This window comes from Triturus cristatus, chromosome 10 (assembly GCF_964204655.1).
Source record: "Triturus cristatus chromosome 10, aTriCri1.1, whole genome shotgun sequence".
NCBI lineage: Eukaryota > Metazoa > Chordata > Amphibia > Caudata > Salamandridae > Triturus > Triturus cristatus.
In genome coordinates, this window is record NC_140593.1 from 493,247,385 (window position 1) to 493,264,483 (window position 17,099).

Here is a 17,099-nt window from a genome sequence, read left to right on the forward strand (position 1 = left end):
GAGATTAAATATTTCCCCGCCAAAGGGCTGCATGTTGGAGCAGCAAATAAAAGCATTTGTATAATGGTAGCCTTCGTCTTGTAATGAAACTGCAAAATCTCTCACAGGCCCAAATCATAGCAAAAAGACTAATATCCAAGTGTGAATATTATGCCGTAATAGACCTCTCCTAGTTACGAAGATGGACAGTGGCCAAAGAACTTAAGTCCCAAGAATTTCATGATTGAAAAAAACGTAAGATATAGGAATATTTTGCAATTGATAATGGGTCTACAAACATTAACTTCATTGCTGTATCTCCACTTGACTACAGGCTCAACCTCTCTCATAGCTCCTGCATAGAAATACGGTTACAATTCTGATGATCACCATCCTCCTTTTGGAGGATGCAAGTATATCGTAGGTTTGACTAGGTTTTTTGTATTCTCATAGAAAGCATACCTTCTTAATCTGACAAATATTTTTTGGGGAAAGCCTATTAGGAATTGATTAACTCTTTAAGAGAACGCTGGGTAAAATTGCCATCCTAATGTAATTGATACATACTATCAGTGATAATAATTGCTATTGTAGCAGGGATCTATTTGTGGTCCTTTTCATTAATTCTCCAACTCTCGGTATTTGCCCTTTGTTCTCTCTCTACTAGGCCAAGATGCATCTTCCCACCCATAGCACTTGCTGTTTGCATCACAGCAGTGGATTATGGGTATCTGGTAGATTTCTGTTTCCTAAATTTATTTTTTCCTTTTCATTATTTTCTTCTTCATTTATATTTGCTGCAATTTTGGTTTCATATGTATGAGCAATCTTTCACTTACCCACATATTGCAAAAAGGTTTCTGTCCTACGTCATTGAAATTTCTTGATGTAAACGTTCTCTGTTTCCATTATTTCTGGTCTGTCTGTGAAATATTTAAGTGAATTAAAAAATGTAGGTTGCCATCCTGAATGTAGAATTTAGCTATTGGTTATTGGGCAAGGTCAATACTCGATTGGTTTCCACCGCAGCTGGATCTTGATGCACTCTTCAAATATTTTTCTCCAGGTTTTATGCCTTATTTATTTTCTCTTCCACCTTGCATAAATATTTTAGCATGGCGTGATTTACCAAACGTTCTGAGTCATCCTGTGTCTTTTGTCCAATTTAGTGGTCCAGTATATGCATCCTGATCATCTCTACCTCTTGCATCCCTGCCTCTATTGTTGTCTTTCTATTACATCTGGTCACTTGTCAAAATTGTACTTTTCAATTTTCATCTCTGATATTTGTGTTGGTCCTATTGTTCCTTCTGCTTCCTCCTCTAAAGTTGGTTACATTTGATCTGATTTTTTTTTTTAATGAAGTCTTGCAGTCCTACAGGTTCCTTTTGGTGAGAGGGATTAGAGATAGACAGAGGAATAAGGTCTTTCTAGTAGCTTCTTTTTGCCAGGCTTCCTAGCTTCCTTCTGTGGGCTCTCCTTTGTCATACTCACTGTGGTTTGTTTTATCTCCTGCTGGTGGTTTGGTCTTGCCCATGGAACAATAGCTACTTTTTGATGTTTTACGTTGACTATTTTAGACTATTGTTAACATGGTTCTTCTTACCTGCCTTCGATTATTTATAATGCAGGGCTGATGGGTCTTTTGGTACACAAGGGAAGGATAAACAGATACTTTTGATCACTATTACAGTTATGTCTTTCAACTGAGTAAAGACCTTGCTTTATATTTCACTTTATGCCAGAGTCCCAGATGGTGGCTGCATGAGGCAGTGCTGCTGACAGAGGAGAGAATCCAACTTTCTCATGTGTGCGTGGGGAAAGGAAAGTTGAAAATTATAGATTGAAGAAAAGCAAAGTGGGTTAATGCTCTAACAGATCATTAATATAATTCATATTGAAATGCAAAACACCCTAGCTTTTTAATTAGATTTAATTGTCTCTCCGTCCACTTTTCCCTTTTTACCTTTGAAGTATGATCAGTAGAGAGACAGGTTCTCCTCTCCTCCTTATCATTAAAAAGCACACTTTCTAAACTTATAGCCCGCATAATGCTTTAATTCAAATGATGATGCCAACAGTATATGTGGAAGGATCCAATTTCAACCACATCTTCTACTGTCATGTTGATTAAAATCCTCTAAAATACCACCATGAAAGGGAAGCAGATACTTGCCCAGAGGTAGACATTATAATTGCACCATAGATGCAGAATCTTGAAGGGAAAGGAGGAGAGGTGGTGCGGCATAACCCAGATAGAGGAAAGACAGAAGTAAGCTGACCAGACAAGGATGCTAACACAGCTTTAGCAGTTTCAGCACCGGGGGGCAACTGTGAGCAAGACTTTGGTGCAAGTCCTAAGACCACAAGTGGGCAATGAAACTGTTCATCCAAAAACCCAGGGTTGTAGGTGTTGAAGCTCAGGTAAGGATTTAGACCCTATGTCATCTTGGGTGAAAGAAGCTAACCCATAGCTTAAATAATGATAACCACTTAGTGCTCGCAAACGAGTGTCCGGGATGAATGAGCCAGCGAGGTTTTGGGATTGGGCTTCAAAGTTGGAAGAGAACACAAGTAGTGTGAACAGATGGCAGGTACCACCTGAAAAAGAACCCTTTCCTGAAACCCTAGAAAAAAACATCCCACTTAAATGCACTAAGAGTTACTCTTCCTAACCAGACATTTATGAAGGCCCACCCTGAATCTTTGACTAATCTTACAAAAAGGAGAAGAATGTTATCACAGCAGTAAGTTTTGTGAAGTAGTGTTATGAGAAAACAAGTCATTTAAACTATCTATGTCCTATATGAATGTTATATCCAGGCCTTAAAAAGATTGAGGGTCTGATAAGAAATTGTTCGTGGAAACCCAAGACATAATGTATACCCATGTGACCAAGGGACTAGCAAGGTATGCCCCACCATGTCAGAGTACTACCTCGGTGTCAGGAGATGCATATTTTTGCTCTAGAAAATCGAGCACAAAAAGATCAAAGAGCACAAAGACTGAAATACATGTAATAACATAAATTCTGAAGACCCTGAAAATTGCCTACGTGGAGAAACTATTGCCAAACAAGTATCAAAACTAGAATTTAGAACCTGCGAGGAAGGGAAAGTAACTAACACAGAGAGCACATGATCTTTTGAAAGAAAAATGAATGAAATGCAAATAGTAAATGACCAGTTGCAGCTATGCAAATAGAATAGCCGAAATGAACAAATAAGGAGAAACTCCACAAACCATTCCTGTGCTCGAGCCTTAGTAGAAAGTCCCAAGCAAGAATGGATAATGTAATTCTGAGGCAATATCCGGGCAGCAAGCTGTATTGATAACAGCTCCTCTGAGAGGGACAGGCAACATGGGCTAAAGCTACTGAACACATATTAGTGTACCTGATAAAAGGAAGTGAACTTAAAGGAAGGAACATAACTTGAATCTAAACTTGTAATTTGATATTTTGATGTTAGCGACTAAGATCAATGAAGAAAGAAGAAACATTTAGTTATCATTATTGATTTATTTTCCTCATCCTGCTTAGATATTTAAAAAAAGCTTTGTCTAACCGGAGTTCGTAGATTTAATGTTGTTCTTTCTTTCCGTTTTCAGCAGGAGGTTTTTGTTTAGCGATGAATTATTCCCATGTATGCATTCATGTGGTTTTTCAAATGGTTTGTGAATGTGAACCAATTTGACCTCCTGAGGCGGAAGCCGGGAGAATTGTTTTTAGCGAGTTTTAAAAATCATCTGTGTAATCTCTTGTGTTTTTAAAATTGGATTTTACCTTGTTGCTCTGCACTTTGTGAAACATTACCTTAGACCCTGGGCACTTGGGCTTTCCCGCGCAGCTACAGGAACGCTGCCACAGGATACTTCCTGGGGTGGACGCCCTCCCCTGAGACACGCAGGCCACGCCCACCACCTGTCAGGCCACGCCCCTTCCGGCGAGCCTTAAATAGCGCGCCGAAGCGTGCGCGAGACAGAACCAATTTGACCTCCTGAGGCGGAAGCCGGGAGAATTGTTTTCAGCGAGTTTTAAAATCATCTGTGTAATCTCTTGTTTTTAAAATCGGATTTTACCTTGTTGCTCTGCACTTTGTGAAACATTACCTTAGACCCTGGGCACTTGGGCTTTCCCGCGCAGCTACAGGAACGCTGCCACGGGATACTTCCTGGGGTGGACGCCCTCCCCTGAGACACGCAGGCCACGCCCACCACCTGTCAGGCCACACCCCTTCCTCTACCCTACTTAACATGTGCTTCCACCGGAAGCGCAGCGGACGAGCGCAGCGGGTGCGCCGTTTGCGCGCCGAAGGTGCGCCTAAAGCAAGCCCGTCTGCGCCCGTCCGCGACCGGACAGCGGCCGGGGCCAGATATGCTGTCGGTAATGGGACAAAAGATGATAGGATAGTGTGGTCGGGTGAGGATTTAAGGGCGCTTGTTCCCTCGTTTGTCGGCTGCTCGGACAGAATAGATCCTCAGACCCTCAACTCCCCTCAGAATTGTGGCAACTGTGGGATAGTTATTGGCACTATACACCCTATGAGGCTCCCCAATCCCAAACCTCCAACTCAGACAGGCCTCAGAGCGGGCCTACTGAACTGCAGATCCCTAGCAAAACATGCAGATGACGTTTGGTTATTACTAGAAGACCAGGAGTGGGATGTCCTGTTTTTAACAGAGACTTGGATCAAGGAGGAAAACATGACCTCTATTGCACTAGCAGTCCCTCCGGGATTCAAAATCTGTCTCGTTAACCGTCCTGGCGCAAAGAGAGGCGGTGGTGTAGCTATTATTTTTAAAGAACAGCTAATATTAACCTCGTCGGCCCCCACCACTATTCAGGGAATTGAAGGCCTTCACTTTTGCTTTCAGGTTAACCCTAAGCTATCGCTAGCAGGATTGTTGATTTATCGCCCTCCGGGTGGGATAGATCCCCACCTACTTACCCTACTAGACACGATTGTTCAGAGCTCTCTCCTCCACCCTCAATTCATTGTGATAGGAGATTTCAACATCCATATGGATAAATCCGACTGTACCACGACAGAGCTGTTTAGAACAACGTTAAATACGGCCAGTCTTAGACTGATCAATAAGGGCCCTACACATATAGGGGGCCACACGATCGATCTCATCTTCTCCAACATCAAGGATGTGCTGCCTGAGGAACCACTCCCTCTGACATGGTCAGACCACTTTTTGGTCCCATTTAAACTGAATATGGTTTATGATATCCCCGCTTCAAGTAAACGTTATTTCCTAAAGAGACATTGGAAAAGACTGACCCCTGACACTATGGGCTCTGTCTTGGCACAAACTACTCCTTCTCTGACCGACAATGCCAACTCAGACGCACATCTCCTCAATGTCTGGGTCAGCAAGATGATCTCCACCATTGCTCCAGCATCTCGAGCATTATCAAAGAGAGACTCCCCTTCAGCTCCCTGGTTCTCGCAGGACCTGAGGAAAGAGAAATCAGCCTGCAAAAAGCTGGAAAGACTATGGAGAGCAAACTAGGGCCTGGAAGATAGAATTAGATATAAGGAAGCTTCCAAAAAATTACGGAAAGCGATTAGAAGAAGTAAAAAACAATTCTATGCTGACTCAATTCTCCAGGCAGATCAGTCAAGCAAACAGATCTTCAAGGTAGTACAGTCGTTTTTTACACCCAAGTGCATTGAGAGAGAGGTTTCGCCGACTCCCACTCTTTGCGAGCACATCTCTGAGTTCTTTGATCAAAAGATCAAAAAGGTGTATGAATCTTTTAGACCAGCAAGAAAGACGCTGAAACAGGACTACGTGTTTAAAGGTGAGCCAGGTGAGATCCTCTCCCAGTTCAGGAATATTTCCCTGAGTGAGGTAAAACAAGAACTTATCCGTTGTAAATCCGGCTCCCCAGATGACCCGTGCCCAGCTAAATTATGGAGCTCTCTAGCTGAGTTTGTAGCTCCCATAATACAACACATTTGGAACTCATCCATCGCTTCAGGTATGTTTCCGGACGTCTGGAAACATGCTACTCTCCTCCCACTAAAGAAAAAATCAAATGGGGACCCAGGAGATCTTAGTAACCTCCGTCCAATATCACTGTTAGCTGCCCCGGGAAAAAATGCTGGAGAAAACCATACAGCGCCAACTGAGCAGATTCATAGAAGTAAATAAGGTACTTCATGAGACACAATCTGGCTTCCGTCCCGGCTTTAGTACGGAAACAGCGCTGATTGAGGTAGCCGAGTCAATAAGGTGGTCGATGGATGCAGGTAACTCAGCAATGCTGGTTCTCCTGGATCTGTCGGCCGCCTTCGACACAGTGGACCATGCTAGACTACTCAGTCGCTTGGCCGAGATAGGTATCCAGGACAAGGCACTAGGATGGATACACTCATATCTATCCCAGAGAACTCAAAAGGTGGCACTTGGGACGGTTTCCTCAGCACCCAAGGCCCTCAGCTGCGGAGTCCCGCAAGGGTCGGCTCTCAGCCCCCTTTTGTTCAACATCTACCTCGCTCCCCTCTTCACGTTGATCGCCAACTGGGGTGTCAAGGCAATTTCCTATGCAGACGACACCCAGCTGGTATTTCCGTATTCAGAGATGACTCAGGAGTCTTTTGCGAACTTTAAGGGCTGTCTCCAGGATATCGCCCATTGGATGAACACGAATAAATTAAAATTAAATGCCAATAAGACTGAAGTTATCTTCTTTGGCAAGGGCCCCACCCCCGCCTCTGAACTTTGGTGGCCGACAGAGATGGGCTCAGCCCCCTCACCCAGCCGTTCGGCAAAAAATCTTGGAGTAAGGTGGGACGATAGCATGTCCTTCACCTCTCATATCCAACAAGTTGCCGGTTGCTGCTTGAGTAAACTGAGAAATCTCCGTAAAGTCCTTAGACTCCTTCCGGAGAACTGCCGGAAAACGGTGATTCATGCCACTGTCACAGCACGGTTGGACTATGCCAATGGACTCTACCTTGGCCTTCCGAAGTATCTGACGCAAAAACTTCAGGTAGTTCAAAATGCGGCTGCGAGACTGCTACTGCGAATCCCTCTTAAACAGTCGGTCTCTCCGCACCTTCGTTCACTGCACTGGCTGCCAGTGGCTAGCAGAATAAAATTTAAAGCACTCACGCTGGCGTTCAGATCTCTGTATGGCTCCTGTCCAGATTACCTGAAGAACCGCCTCCCGAGATATTCCCAAACCCGCGCACTGCGGTCCAACTGCCATATTCAACTAGTTGTCCCGCGTACGAAAAAGGCTCGGCTAGGCGGACGGACTTTTTCGGCAAATGTTACATCTCTATGGAACACTCTCCCACAAGGAATCCAGCAGGCCCCCTCTGAACCTTGCTTCAGGAAACTGCTGAAAACATGGCTCTTCAACCTACCCCGCTAGATCCACCTCTCTGGATTAGGTCTACTGTGTTCTGCCAGCGCCGGGACACCTCCTAGCGAGGTAGCTGTTCGCGCTTTATAAAATACAGTATTATTATTATTATTATTATTAATGTTACAAGAATGTCTAGTTTTATCATTCGTTATACAACATTCTTCACCCATTGTCACCATTACACCTGTAGGGACCTCTACCCGGTTTCATCAATATTCAGCAGTAACCGTGCCCTTGGTTCGACCATTGTATGTACAGTGATGATCCACCGATTCTCCAGTGCATGTAGAGCATTTCACTAGTTTCTTTGGTAATACCCCCTAATATATATTGTTCTGTGTTTAAATGTTTAATGCGATTTATGCTACACAAACCCAACAATGGAGAGATGCCCATCAATTTGAGTGAGGGGGCTAGGGAAGCATGCGAAGAAATTATATACATTTATATACGTAAAGTGTGGTGTGTTCTTGTCGAAAGGTGGCAAGTTCGGCTAAGCAGAAATATGATAGACATCCAGTGTTTATTGTTCTCTATCTTATTTTCTCACATTTTGATATGATGAATGGTCGTGGTTGAAGTGCACATTGAGTGTGTTGGACACTCGCCGATTAGGCGCTGCAGAATTGGTCGGGTCATTACATGCATCCTCCTACCTGCTTGTTAATAACGGAGAATCTTTAGTGCCTTTCTTTACCACAGGGTAACCCCATAACTAGCTGGCCCTCATTGGGGAGATGTGTACGCAGAAACGTTTGCAGCCGAAACCCTCTGAACTCCTTCATGGCCTTCTCATTCTGCTAACTTGTAGCATGAAGAAAAATCAAGGCCAAGTTATTGTTTGATAGGTAGCCTTGCAAGTGGGTTTCACCATGTAGGAAATGACGTTTCAGAACCCGATATTGTGGGTTATACAAACCCCTCTCTTCTCATAGATCCAAAAGAGTACATAGAAGGAAAAAATAAAGGTCTTCTAGAGCTGCATTTGCCAATGTGCCGTGTCTCTGTGTAAAGGCTCCATCTGTTTGCAAGTTTGCAGTCATGTTGGGTTCAAGTTGAAACATGTTCGGTTAAAGATGTTGCTGGAATGGCAAGCAATTGTTTTCAGTTTTAAAGGTGTCCGTTTACCAGCATCCGGGCTAAACCCCTGCCGCTTGTTTGTTATTTGCGATGGATCTTTTACGTTGTTTTAGAGAAGATCAGGAGCTGTACAGCACATAAAATATAATAACAATCACTAATCTATTTCAGTCAATAAGGAGAATTTGGTATGAGTTAAAGGGTTTATTCATTAAAACTTTTAATAAACCATCTTTAATAGGTTACAAATTCATATTAATCTCAATCATCAATGTATGAACAGAAAAGAGTCCCTATTCTGAGAATGGGGAGAAAATGGAGTCCGTCAGAACCCATAAAGAGTTTTACTTTGGGAGAGTGAGATATAAGCAAAAAGCTTCAGCATTAAAGTCAGCCCAATAGATCAAAAATATATCAAAGCAGAACTTTCCATAAGGAGAGTTTATTATTATAATATTAAGCTTATAAAGCGCCTGGGTACTCCAACGGAGTGTCCCCGCGCTAGGACATCATGGACCACGACCACAAGGCTCACAGGCCCTAAGATGTGTGAAGGCCTACCACCAGAAACTAACGCCAATCCCCAGGTGGAGATTGAAAGAGCCAGGTTTTCAGTTTTTTACGGAACATTGACTCCGATGGATATGTCCTCAGTTCCATAGGTAGGTTATTCCAGGCCTTAGCCACGAGGAAACCAAAGGATCTACCTCCTGACCATACCTTATGAATCTTAAGCACTACCAACTTAGCAGTGCCCAAAGACCTCCGATTCCGGGTAGGTCTATAAGCAGTGAGTAGTGGGCACAGGTACCTATGCCCTTTCTCGTTGATGATCCCATGGTAGAAACACAAAGCCTTAAAGGTGACTGTAGCATGTGTAGGGAGCCAGTGTAGTTCCCTCAAGGCTGCCCCCACCGATGCCCGCCTAGGGATATGCAATATCAACCAGGCAGCTGCATTTTGGACCTTCTGTAAGATGTTCAGATTTATTTTGGTCAACCCCAGATAGAGGACGTTGCAGTACTCCAGACGGGACCAGACAAAGGACTGCACAATGGTCCTTTTGACATCTAATGGCAGTATATCCAAGATTTTGCACAGCATTCTTGGAATGCCAAAGCATGTTCTGGCCACAGCTGATATCTGCTCTGTAAACGATAGGGTGTTGTCGAACCAGACTCCCAAATTTTTAACCTTAGGTTTGGGAGTCGGTGTTGGTCCCGATTCCTCCGGCCACCACAAATGTGACCACATGGAGGGCTGTTTACCCACCACCATCACCTCCATCTTTCCTTTATTTAATTGCAAACAGCTGAACTTCATCCAGTTCGCAGGATCACTCTAACAGGCCTTGAAATTAGGTGCCGCTTCTGCCTCCTTTTGCTCCAATGTGACAATCAACTGAGTGTCATCGGCATATGACACCAGTTTCACCCCATGTTTCAGCACAATGTCTGCCAGAGGGCGCATGTACACATTAAATAAAGTAGGGCTGAGAGCCGGGCCCTGTGGAACCCCTTGAGACAAAGGACATACCTCAGACTTAAAAGGATGTTGTAAGACCTGGAAGGATCTATTCTGCAAGAAGTGCTTGATCCATTCCCATGTGCTGCCCCTGACCCCGGCCTCCCACAGATGTTCCAACAGAAGGCCGTGGGAGACCGTATCAAACGACGCACTCAGATCCAGTAAAATCAATGTTGTTGTCCTTCCCTCATCAGCTGCAATTTTTAAGGCCTCAGAAGCCAAAAGTAAGGCTGATTCAGAGCTGTGAAGCGGCCTGAAACCATACTGGGTTTCATGGAGAACCTGTTTTTCTTCCATGAACGTAGTCAGTTGAATATTCAGATGTTTCTCCGCAATTTTAGAAGAATAAGGAAGCAAAAATACAGGTCTCAGATTTTCCGGGAGCGCTGTATCTAAAGATGGTTTCTTTAGCAGTGGCACCACCATAGCTTGTTTCCAATTGCTAGGAACCTGAGCTAAAGGACATCTTCAGCAGTTTGGTAAGATGCAATGGCTTCTTTCCCTCGCAGTAATAATCTCGGGGGGGGATCAAATCCAGGGGAGACCCGGATTTAACTACTTCCATACGTTTTAGAACGTCACTTTCTTCAGGAGGATGAAAAATAAACCTATCCTCGACCCGTGAATACTTTTTAGCTGGAGCAATGATATCATTCCTGCTACCATCAGGGAAGATGGAATATATTTTTTCTATCTTTCCCGCGAAAAAAACCAGCTACTTTGTTACAGTAGTCTTTAGAAGCAGGCAATATTGCTGTGACACGTTCTAACAAAGTCAGTTGTTTGACAACACTAAAAATGTTCTTAGAGGAGTTTTTAACTGATTCGATTTGCTCAATGAAGAACTCCCTTTGTGCTCTCCTAATTTGTTGATGATAGAACTTGAGTACTTCTAAGTATTTCAGCTTATTTTCATTCAGATAGTTCACCCTCCAGTGACGTTCAAGGAGTTTGCATTCGGTTCTCAATATTGCCAGTTCCTCTGTGAACCATTTCGCTGATGGAGTTAGACAGGCACTCTTACAGGGTTTCAGAGGCATTATGGAGTCTACTACCTCCATAATCCACAGAGAGACTTGATTCTCTGCTATCTGGGGTTCAGCCCTTAATTCCAGAGTGCTTAAAGCCAACTAAAATTATCGTGGGCAAGTGAAGCCCTTTCCGGGTCATTATGGGCTCTGGTCGCTTTTCCAGATTGCGAGGGACCTTTCTCAGATTCACAATCTGAAATGGGAGAATCGAGTGGTCAGACCAGACTACAGGCACAGGTAATAACGCTTTTACTTGTGTACTGTTAGAGAAAATATTGTCTAAGATATGGCCCCTAATGTGCGTGGATGTGTGGACCAACTGTTCTAAGCCCATGGCTTGTAGTCCCCTTGTCATCTCACCAATTTCTCGATTCTCTTTATCTTCTAGATGCAAATGCCGATCCCCCAAAATGATAAAACTGGGGTAGTGGATGGTGTAAGGGGGCACTATCTCAGCCAATGTGTCAATAAATGCTCTTGCTGGGCCTGGGGGTCTGTAAATAAGGAGACCAACAACTGACCTTTCGCTATTAAGGGACATGTTAAAAATGGCCACTTTGCAGCCAAACTGCAGCAGGTTAGACATCTTTAACTAGAATTCTTTTTAAAAAACCACAACCCCCTCCTCCCGATCTGTCCACCCTCAGAATAGCATAACCTTCTGGCAGTGCTTCCAGAATATCCGGTGCAGATTGATCAGGGAGCCATGTCTCCACTAAAAATAGCCCTGCTGGCTTTTGGTCCACTAATAGATCATACATTTCCTGGCTATGTATACTCAGAGACCTGCAGTTCAGAGTCAGGCAGAGTAAGGAGTCTTTCACTGATTCCAATCCCTCCCCCTTCTTCCTTTCCACAGTAACTGACGTTAGCAGAATGTTACAATTCCTACAGCCCTTCATTCCTGAGCCAACCGCGATAGAATGTAAGCAGTCGTTCTCCACTGTGTTTCTGAGAGCTAGAATCTCTGCTGAGGAGTAGCAGCCTGTGTACCTTGTGAAAGAACCAGGGGTCCTGGCCCCTGGTGCCGTCCAGACGCGGACGGGCGCAGGCGGGCCTGTCTTTGGCATGCCAGCGGCATGCCAGCGGCGCACCTGCTGCGCGCCTGCTTTAGCATGGGATTAAATAGTGTGTGTGCTGGGAGCACTAGACCGTTCCACCAGCACCACACGCTGTAGCCGGAAGTGGGGTGGCCGGAAATGAAGCTGGAGAGCCGAGGGTACGTTGCAGCGCCCTCCACGCAAACGGCACCAGCCGCGGCAGACCAGGGCGAGAGTACCCTCAGGCAAGAACCAAGCCGCCAGCAACCAAGCACAAAGTAAGTGGCCTCCCCTTTGCCCAACACTCCCAGGGCCATAAAACACAGTCACAGTCGGTACGCTCGCAAGGCTAGGCAACAACAGTTTTAGTACCGCCTAAGGGTATTTTCCAGGCAGCATAAATAGTTTAAAAAACCAGTAACGAGACACAGGCAGCACCAAGGACTTACTAATGTCCGCTGCGCGCCCGCTTCGGCATGGGATTAAATAGTGTGTGTGCTGGGAGCACTAGACCGTTCAACCAGCACCACACACACTGTAGCCGGAAGTGGGGTGGCCGGTTCAAGAAACTTAGTAGGGTCTCAGAGCATTGTGACATGAAGTCAGGGTAAATGGTGTCGAAAAGATTGTGGTGCCCTACTCTAAGAACACGCACTATTGTAGACAACACATTTTATCGATGTCAACCAATCATCGTACAATGCTCTCATGAGAACAAGACCAATCCTTGTCTTTTCATAGGAATATAATAGTCCACAGACAGCAATGTTAGGTTTGCAGCAAAGTTGTATCAATTCTAAATTCATGAGTCCTTCTCCTAGTCAGGTTCAAACTACATTTCTAACCTTCTAATATATTAAGTTTCTTACAGTGGTCTATGTAGAAGTTGAAATATCAATATAGCGAAATAGAGAAACATATAGCACAGCAGCCATTTATTTTCTTTAAGAATTCTGCATCTTCATATATGAACTCTTCTTTACCCCCATTAAAAGACTTATTTTGAATCATTTGCTAACAGTGATCTTTATGTAAGTAAAAACATTCTGTGGAAATAAATTAAAACATTTATGCAACTATTTATTTGATAAAAATATATGCTCATGGAAAGGTCAAGAATTAAACATTTTATGAACATTTAGTGTTTCTAGTCTAGTCAGCTTGTCAGGCAATGTTGCTTTAGCCATTTGTGGCCTAATACGAGTAAATATGTTTGCGTACTACAATTTTTGCAATTAAGCGCACTTGATCTTCATTAAAGCTTACACATTAATTTCTACACATTATTAAAAATGTATTATTTTCTCATTATTTTTAAACTACGCATAAAATGTGAAAGTAAGGTGGTGTGCATTTGAATGAATCTTAGTCTGCTTTTATGTAGTACATTTCAGCTTACATCCTAATAGATAAGATTTCAGTTAAGAAAAGTAAACTGGCAGATAATTAGCAATGGATTATTTATTGTTGTGCTCATTTATGATCTTTTTAGTTGTATTGCTTTTCCCGGTTGCAAACTAGAACCATGCATACTTTAATACATCTCATAACACATCAGTCACTTAAAGGGAGTGCAGGAATACTTTGCAAATTTTTTAGTTCAAGATTTGTAACAAGTTAAAAAATAACAACCCTTGTATTCTTTTTAATGCTTAGATACCTCTTCTGGTTCAGAAGATGAAGGATCCGTACAAGGTGACTCCCAAGGAACGCCGACCTCAAGCCAAGGAAGCATAAACATGGAACACTGGATAAGTCAAGCGATCCATGGCTCTACCACATCCACCACTTCTTCATCTTCAACGCAGAGTGGAGGCAGCGGTGCTGCCCACCGACTAGCTGATGTCATGGCACAGACTCACATAGGTGGGTAATCAGCATCTCTTCTAGCCTATCCAACGCCTAGATACCCTTATGGGTGACATGTAGCGCTGTACAAATCTACCGATTGATTCTATGCCTGTTGCTTGATCTCCTTTCTATTTCATTCTGTTTCCATGTTTTTTTTCATATACATAGTGAAGCAGCCCTAAACGCACTCATGGTTTTAGCATTTGTAATGTCCAATCAGTTGAAGCCCAGCTTGTATGTAATGCAATAGGAGTGTCATCAGAGTGTATAAAGGAGAATCTCTTCTATGCTATTTAATTTTCTGACTTGGGCACATAGCCAGTGCGGACATTATTTTATCCTAAAAGGTTCATTCTGCGCAGTTATCTCTGCAGTACTTGGCGTAAGATACTAAGCTTAAAAGGTAGCTATTTTCTGAAGTCAGGGTGATTAGCATGAAATGTTAATCAGTTTACCTGATGGCTTACAATGCTCTTGTTTACAGCCCTACACTGTCATCCGCTTATGCAGTTTCAGACAGAAATGAATGAAGACCTGTTTATTATTCCTCTGTCTGAAGATGATCGATTCTATCGACTTCACAAGTGTACAAATATTGGTTTAATTAAGATTGCAAATAGTGAAGGAGCAGTTGCCTTTGAGAGTAGCGCAGCATGGTGATAATTGGTGTCCTTCGTGGGATGCCCTATCCCATCAGCTACCAGGCCCCTCTAGAATGCCCATGAAGGCAGCCATTGATTTTCTTGACACTTTGCAGCATGGATATAAACCTATGTGCACGCCCCTGGTATTAGGTGGTTTTGGCCTGGAACAGTCTTGTAAAAACAACCATAAGAAATCAGCAAGGGAAGTTTCTTTGTCAGACTTTGATGTCATTCACCGGAATGGCAAAACACTTTCAGAATGAACATCGCCCTCCCACTATTTTTTCGTTCCCTTCACAGCTCTTCTAATTAGAGTGCCGTGCTTCCCTTGCTGACCTTATCAGAAGGAGACCTTTTAGTGCTTGCCTTCTCCGTACTTTTAGTACATTAGACATCTTCATTCTACTGGTCAATTTATGATGGTTATGCTTTCTTTTCGACCATTTGTTCTTTAATGTGCCTTTTTGCGGTTTCCTGTGATGCCCTTCTCTTAATTTTTTCACTGTTTTAATTGGGTTCTAATTTCATCTCTATTCTTTGTGGGCTCATAGTGATGACCTTCTTGGATGGTGTTGGTATTCTCAGAGAGATTTGCCTTTTCTGTACATAGGATTTCTGTTAGAAATGTGCTTCCCTGATTGCCCTGGAGGTCCATTAGATGGGCCTTCTTCCACTTATCTGTTGATGTTTCTACAGTGATTTGTTGTTGTTTGTTTTCCATATGCTTATTTTAGTACTTTAGAACAAACCTATGCATGTGAGGCATCTAGAGGATTCTCCACCAACCATTCCCTGCTCCTCTGGATGTCAAAGTAGTGTCTCCACATTTCCCCCCAAAAATTGTGTTTAGGGGTAGCAAGCGACCAAAAGATGCTATGTGTCTAGTTCAGATTCAGATATTGTAATTGTAGAGTAAGTCAAATAAAAGGTATGTGCACCTAAATATGCAAGGCTTCCTTCACACAAGTTAAGTTAGAAACCGATAAAGATTAGCCCCCGGTAGCACAGAACCACCATTCTGCACACTCCGACCTGTGGGATGGAAATCAACGGAGCATAAAGATGATTGGGAGAGCATATTTTGGTACATAGAAGAACTATTAGCAACAGGAATGCAATACACACATTAAACACGGGTACTCTGGCTAAATGAATGTCACAAAGGCTCCCAAAGGTGTCCTCCAAAGGCCCAGCCCTCAAAGGACCGTTACAAATGTAGAGGTATGTTTGAAAAGAGGCATGCAAGTTCCAGCAGGCATGTGAAACGAACTGGGAGAAAAGCATGCATATGAGGTGAGAGAGACATACAAAAGGGAAGAGCGCCTTATACACATCTGCAACAACAAAGAAGGGTTTATGCAGCAACAAATGAAGGTTCATTTTGAGGTGAAGTGGAATATGAGGGAAATCTGATACAATTAATATAGAATATGGGTAGAATACCACTGAAAATATTTTGTACATGTGTTCTTGATAGTATGCTGAAGATAATGCACCCCATAGACCACTGCTTTATAAAAATGCCATCCAATAAAACATGTAAGCCAAAAAAGGCCTAGAGAGTCACTTTTGGAATGAGTGAGATGGTAAGAGAGGGCCAGAGTCATGAAACAGCTGATAGGTGATGCAAGCATTTTTTCACCTACTCTGCTCTAGATTCCAGTGTAACCAAATGTTCATTGACTAACCCAGTTTTGATTTAAGGGCTAATATTGTCACCATGATAAGCACTTTGTGATCATTACTGGTGGCACTTTGTGGAGCATTTTGCGGCATGTAAAGAATCATTTGTTGTTTAAATTACTAGGATGATTGTTTTATTTACTGGGCGATAATTCTAGTTGTTTTTCTTTCTGGGATGCAACCAATTGGAGTTAAACAATACGTCCAACTCTGCAACAAAGCAGAGCATATATTATTATTTTCATAAGTATAGCACTAGCAAATTAGCATTTACTGTCAGTGTTATATGTTAGGATTTTTTAACCTCAACAGTCCTGTCCCTTGTAAGTATTGAATCTCAAATCTCAACATGGGGTTATTTTATTGTCTGCTGCAACTTTATCACTTTCTTGACGAAAGTGGTGTTAGATGTATACCAGTGGGTAATAGGCAACATGCCCTCTTTTTTCTATTGTAATCTATTTTGAATGATAAGAACAATGGTTTGTATTCAATTTGTTGTGTCTCGAGTTTGTTTGAACCATGATTAGATATAGTTATGAGATGGCTGATGGAGTGTGACACCATTTTAATAGTAATTGAATATCCAATAAATAGTCAGTTCATGAGTAGTATTAGTGAGCAGGGAAGGATTGCCGGAATCTTAAAGTCGAAGAGAAATAATTGTTTGATTAAGGGGAATAAGGGGTTTATATCTAATAATCAGTCAACAGATGCTTAACGTAGACTTCCTAGTATGGTGCATTAGCATGATTTAGATAAACATAATTGCTAGACTTTACCAGACATAGTAGATCATATGCTGTTGATTGCATGTGTGTGGATTCTCATGACACCTCATCAGAAGTTGAAAATGCTAGTAATGTACCTGTCATTG

The 17,099-nt window shown here is 42.8% G+C and overlaps 1 protein-coding gene across 18 annotated transcripts in view; it reads left to right on the forward strand.

Moving 5' to 3' along the window:
* The window catches only part of DIP2C (DIP2 acetate--CoA ligase C (putative)), a 1,028,010-nt gene that overhangs the window by 550,159 nt on the left and 460,752 nt on the right, over nt 1-17,099 (forward strand). For all 18 annotated transcript variants that reach the window (XM_085631929.1, XM_085631931.1, XM_085631933.1 and 15 more), the window contains one exon: nt 13,701-13,910. In XM_085631929.1, the coding sequence (XP_085488055.1) occupies nt 13,701-13,910 (210 nt within the window). The remainder of the gene's footprint in view (nt 1-13,700; nt 13,911-17,099) is intronic.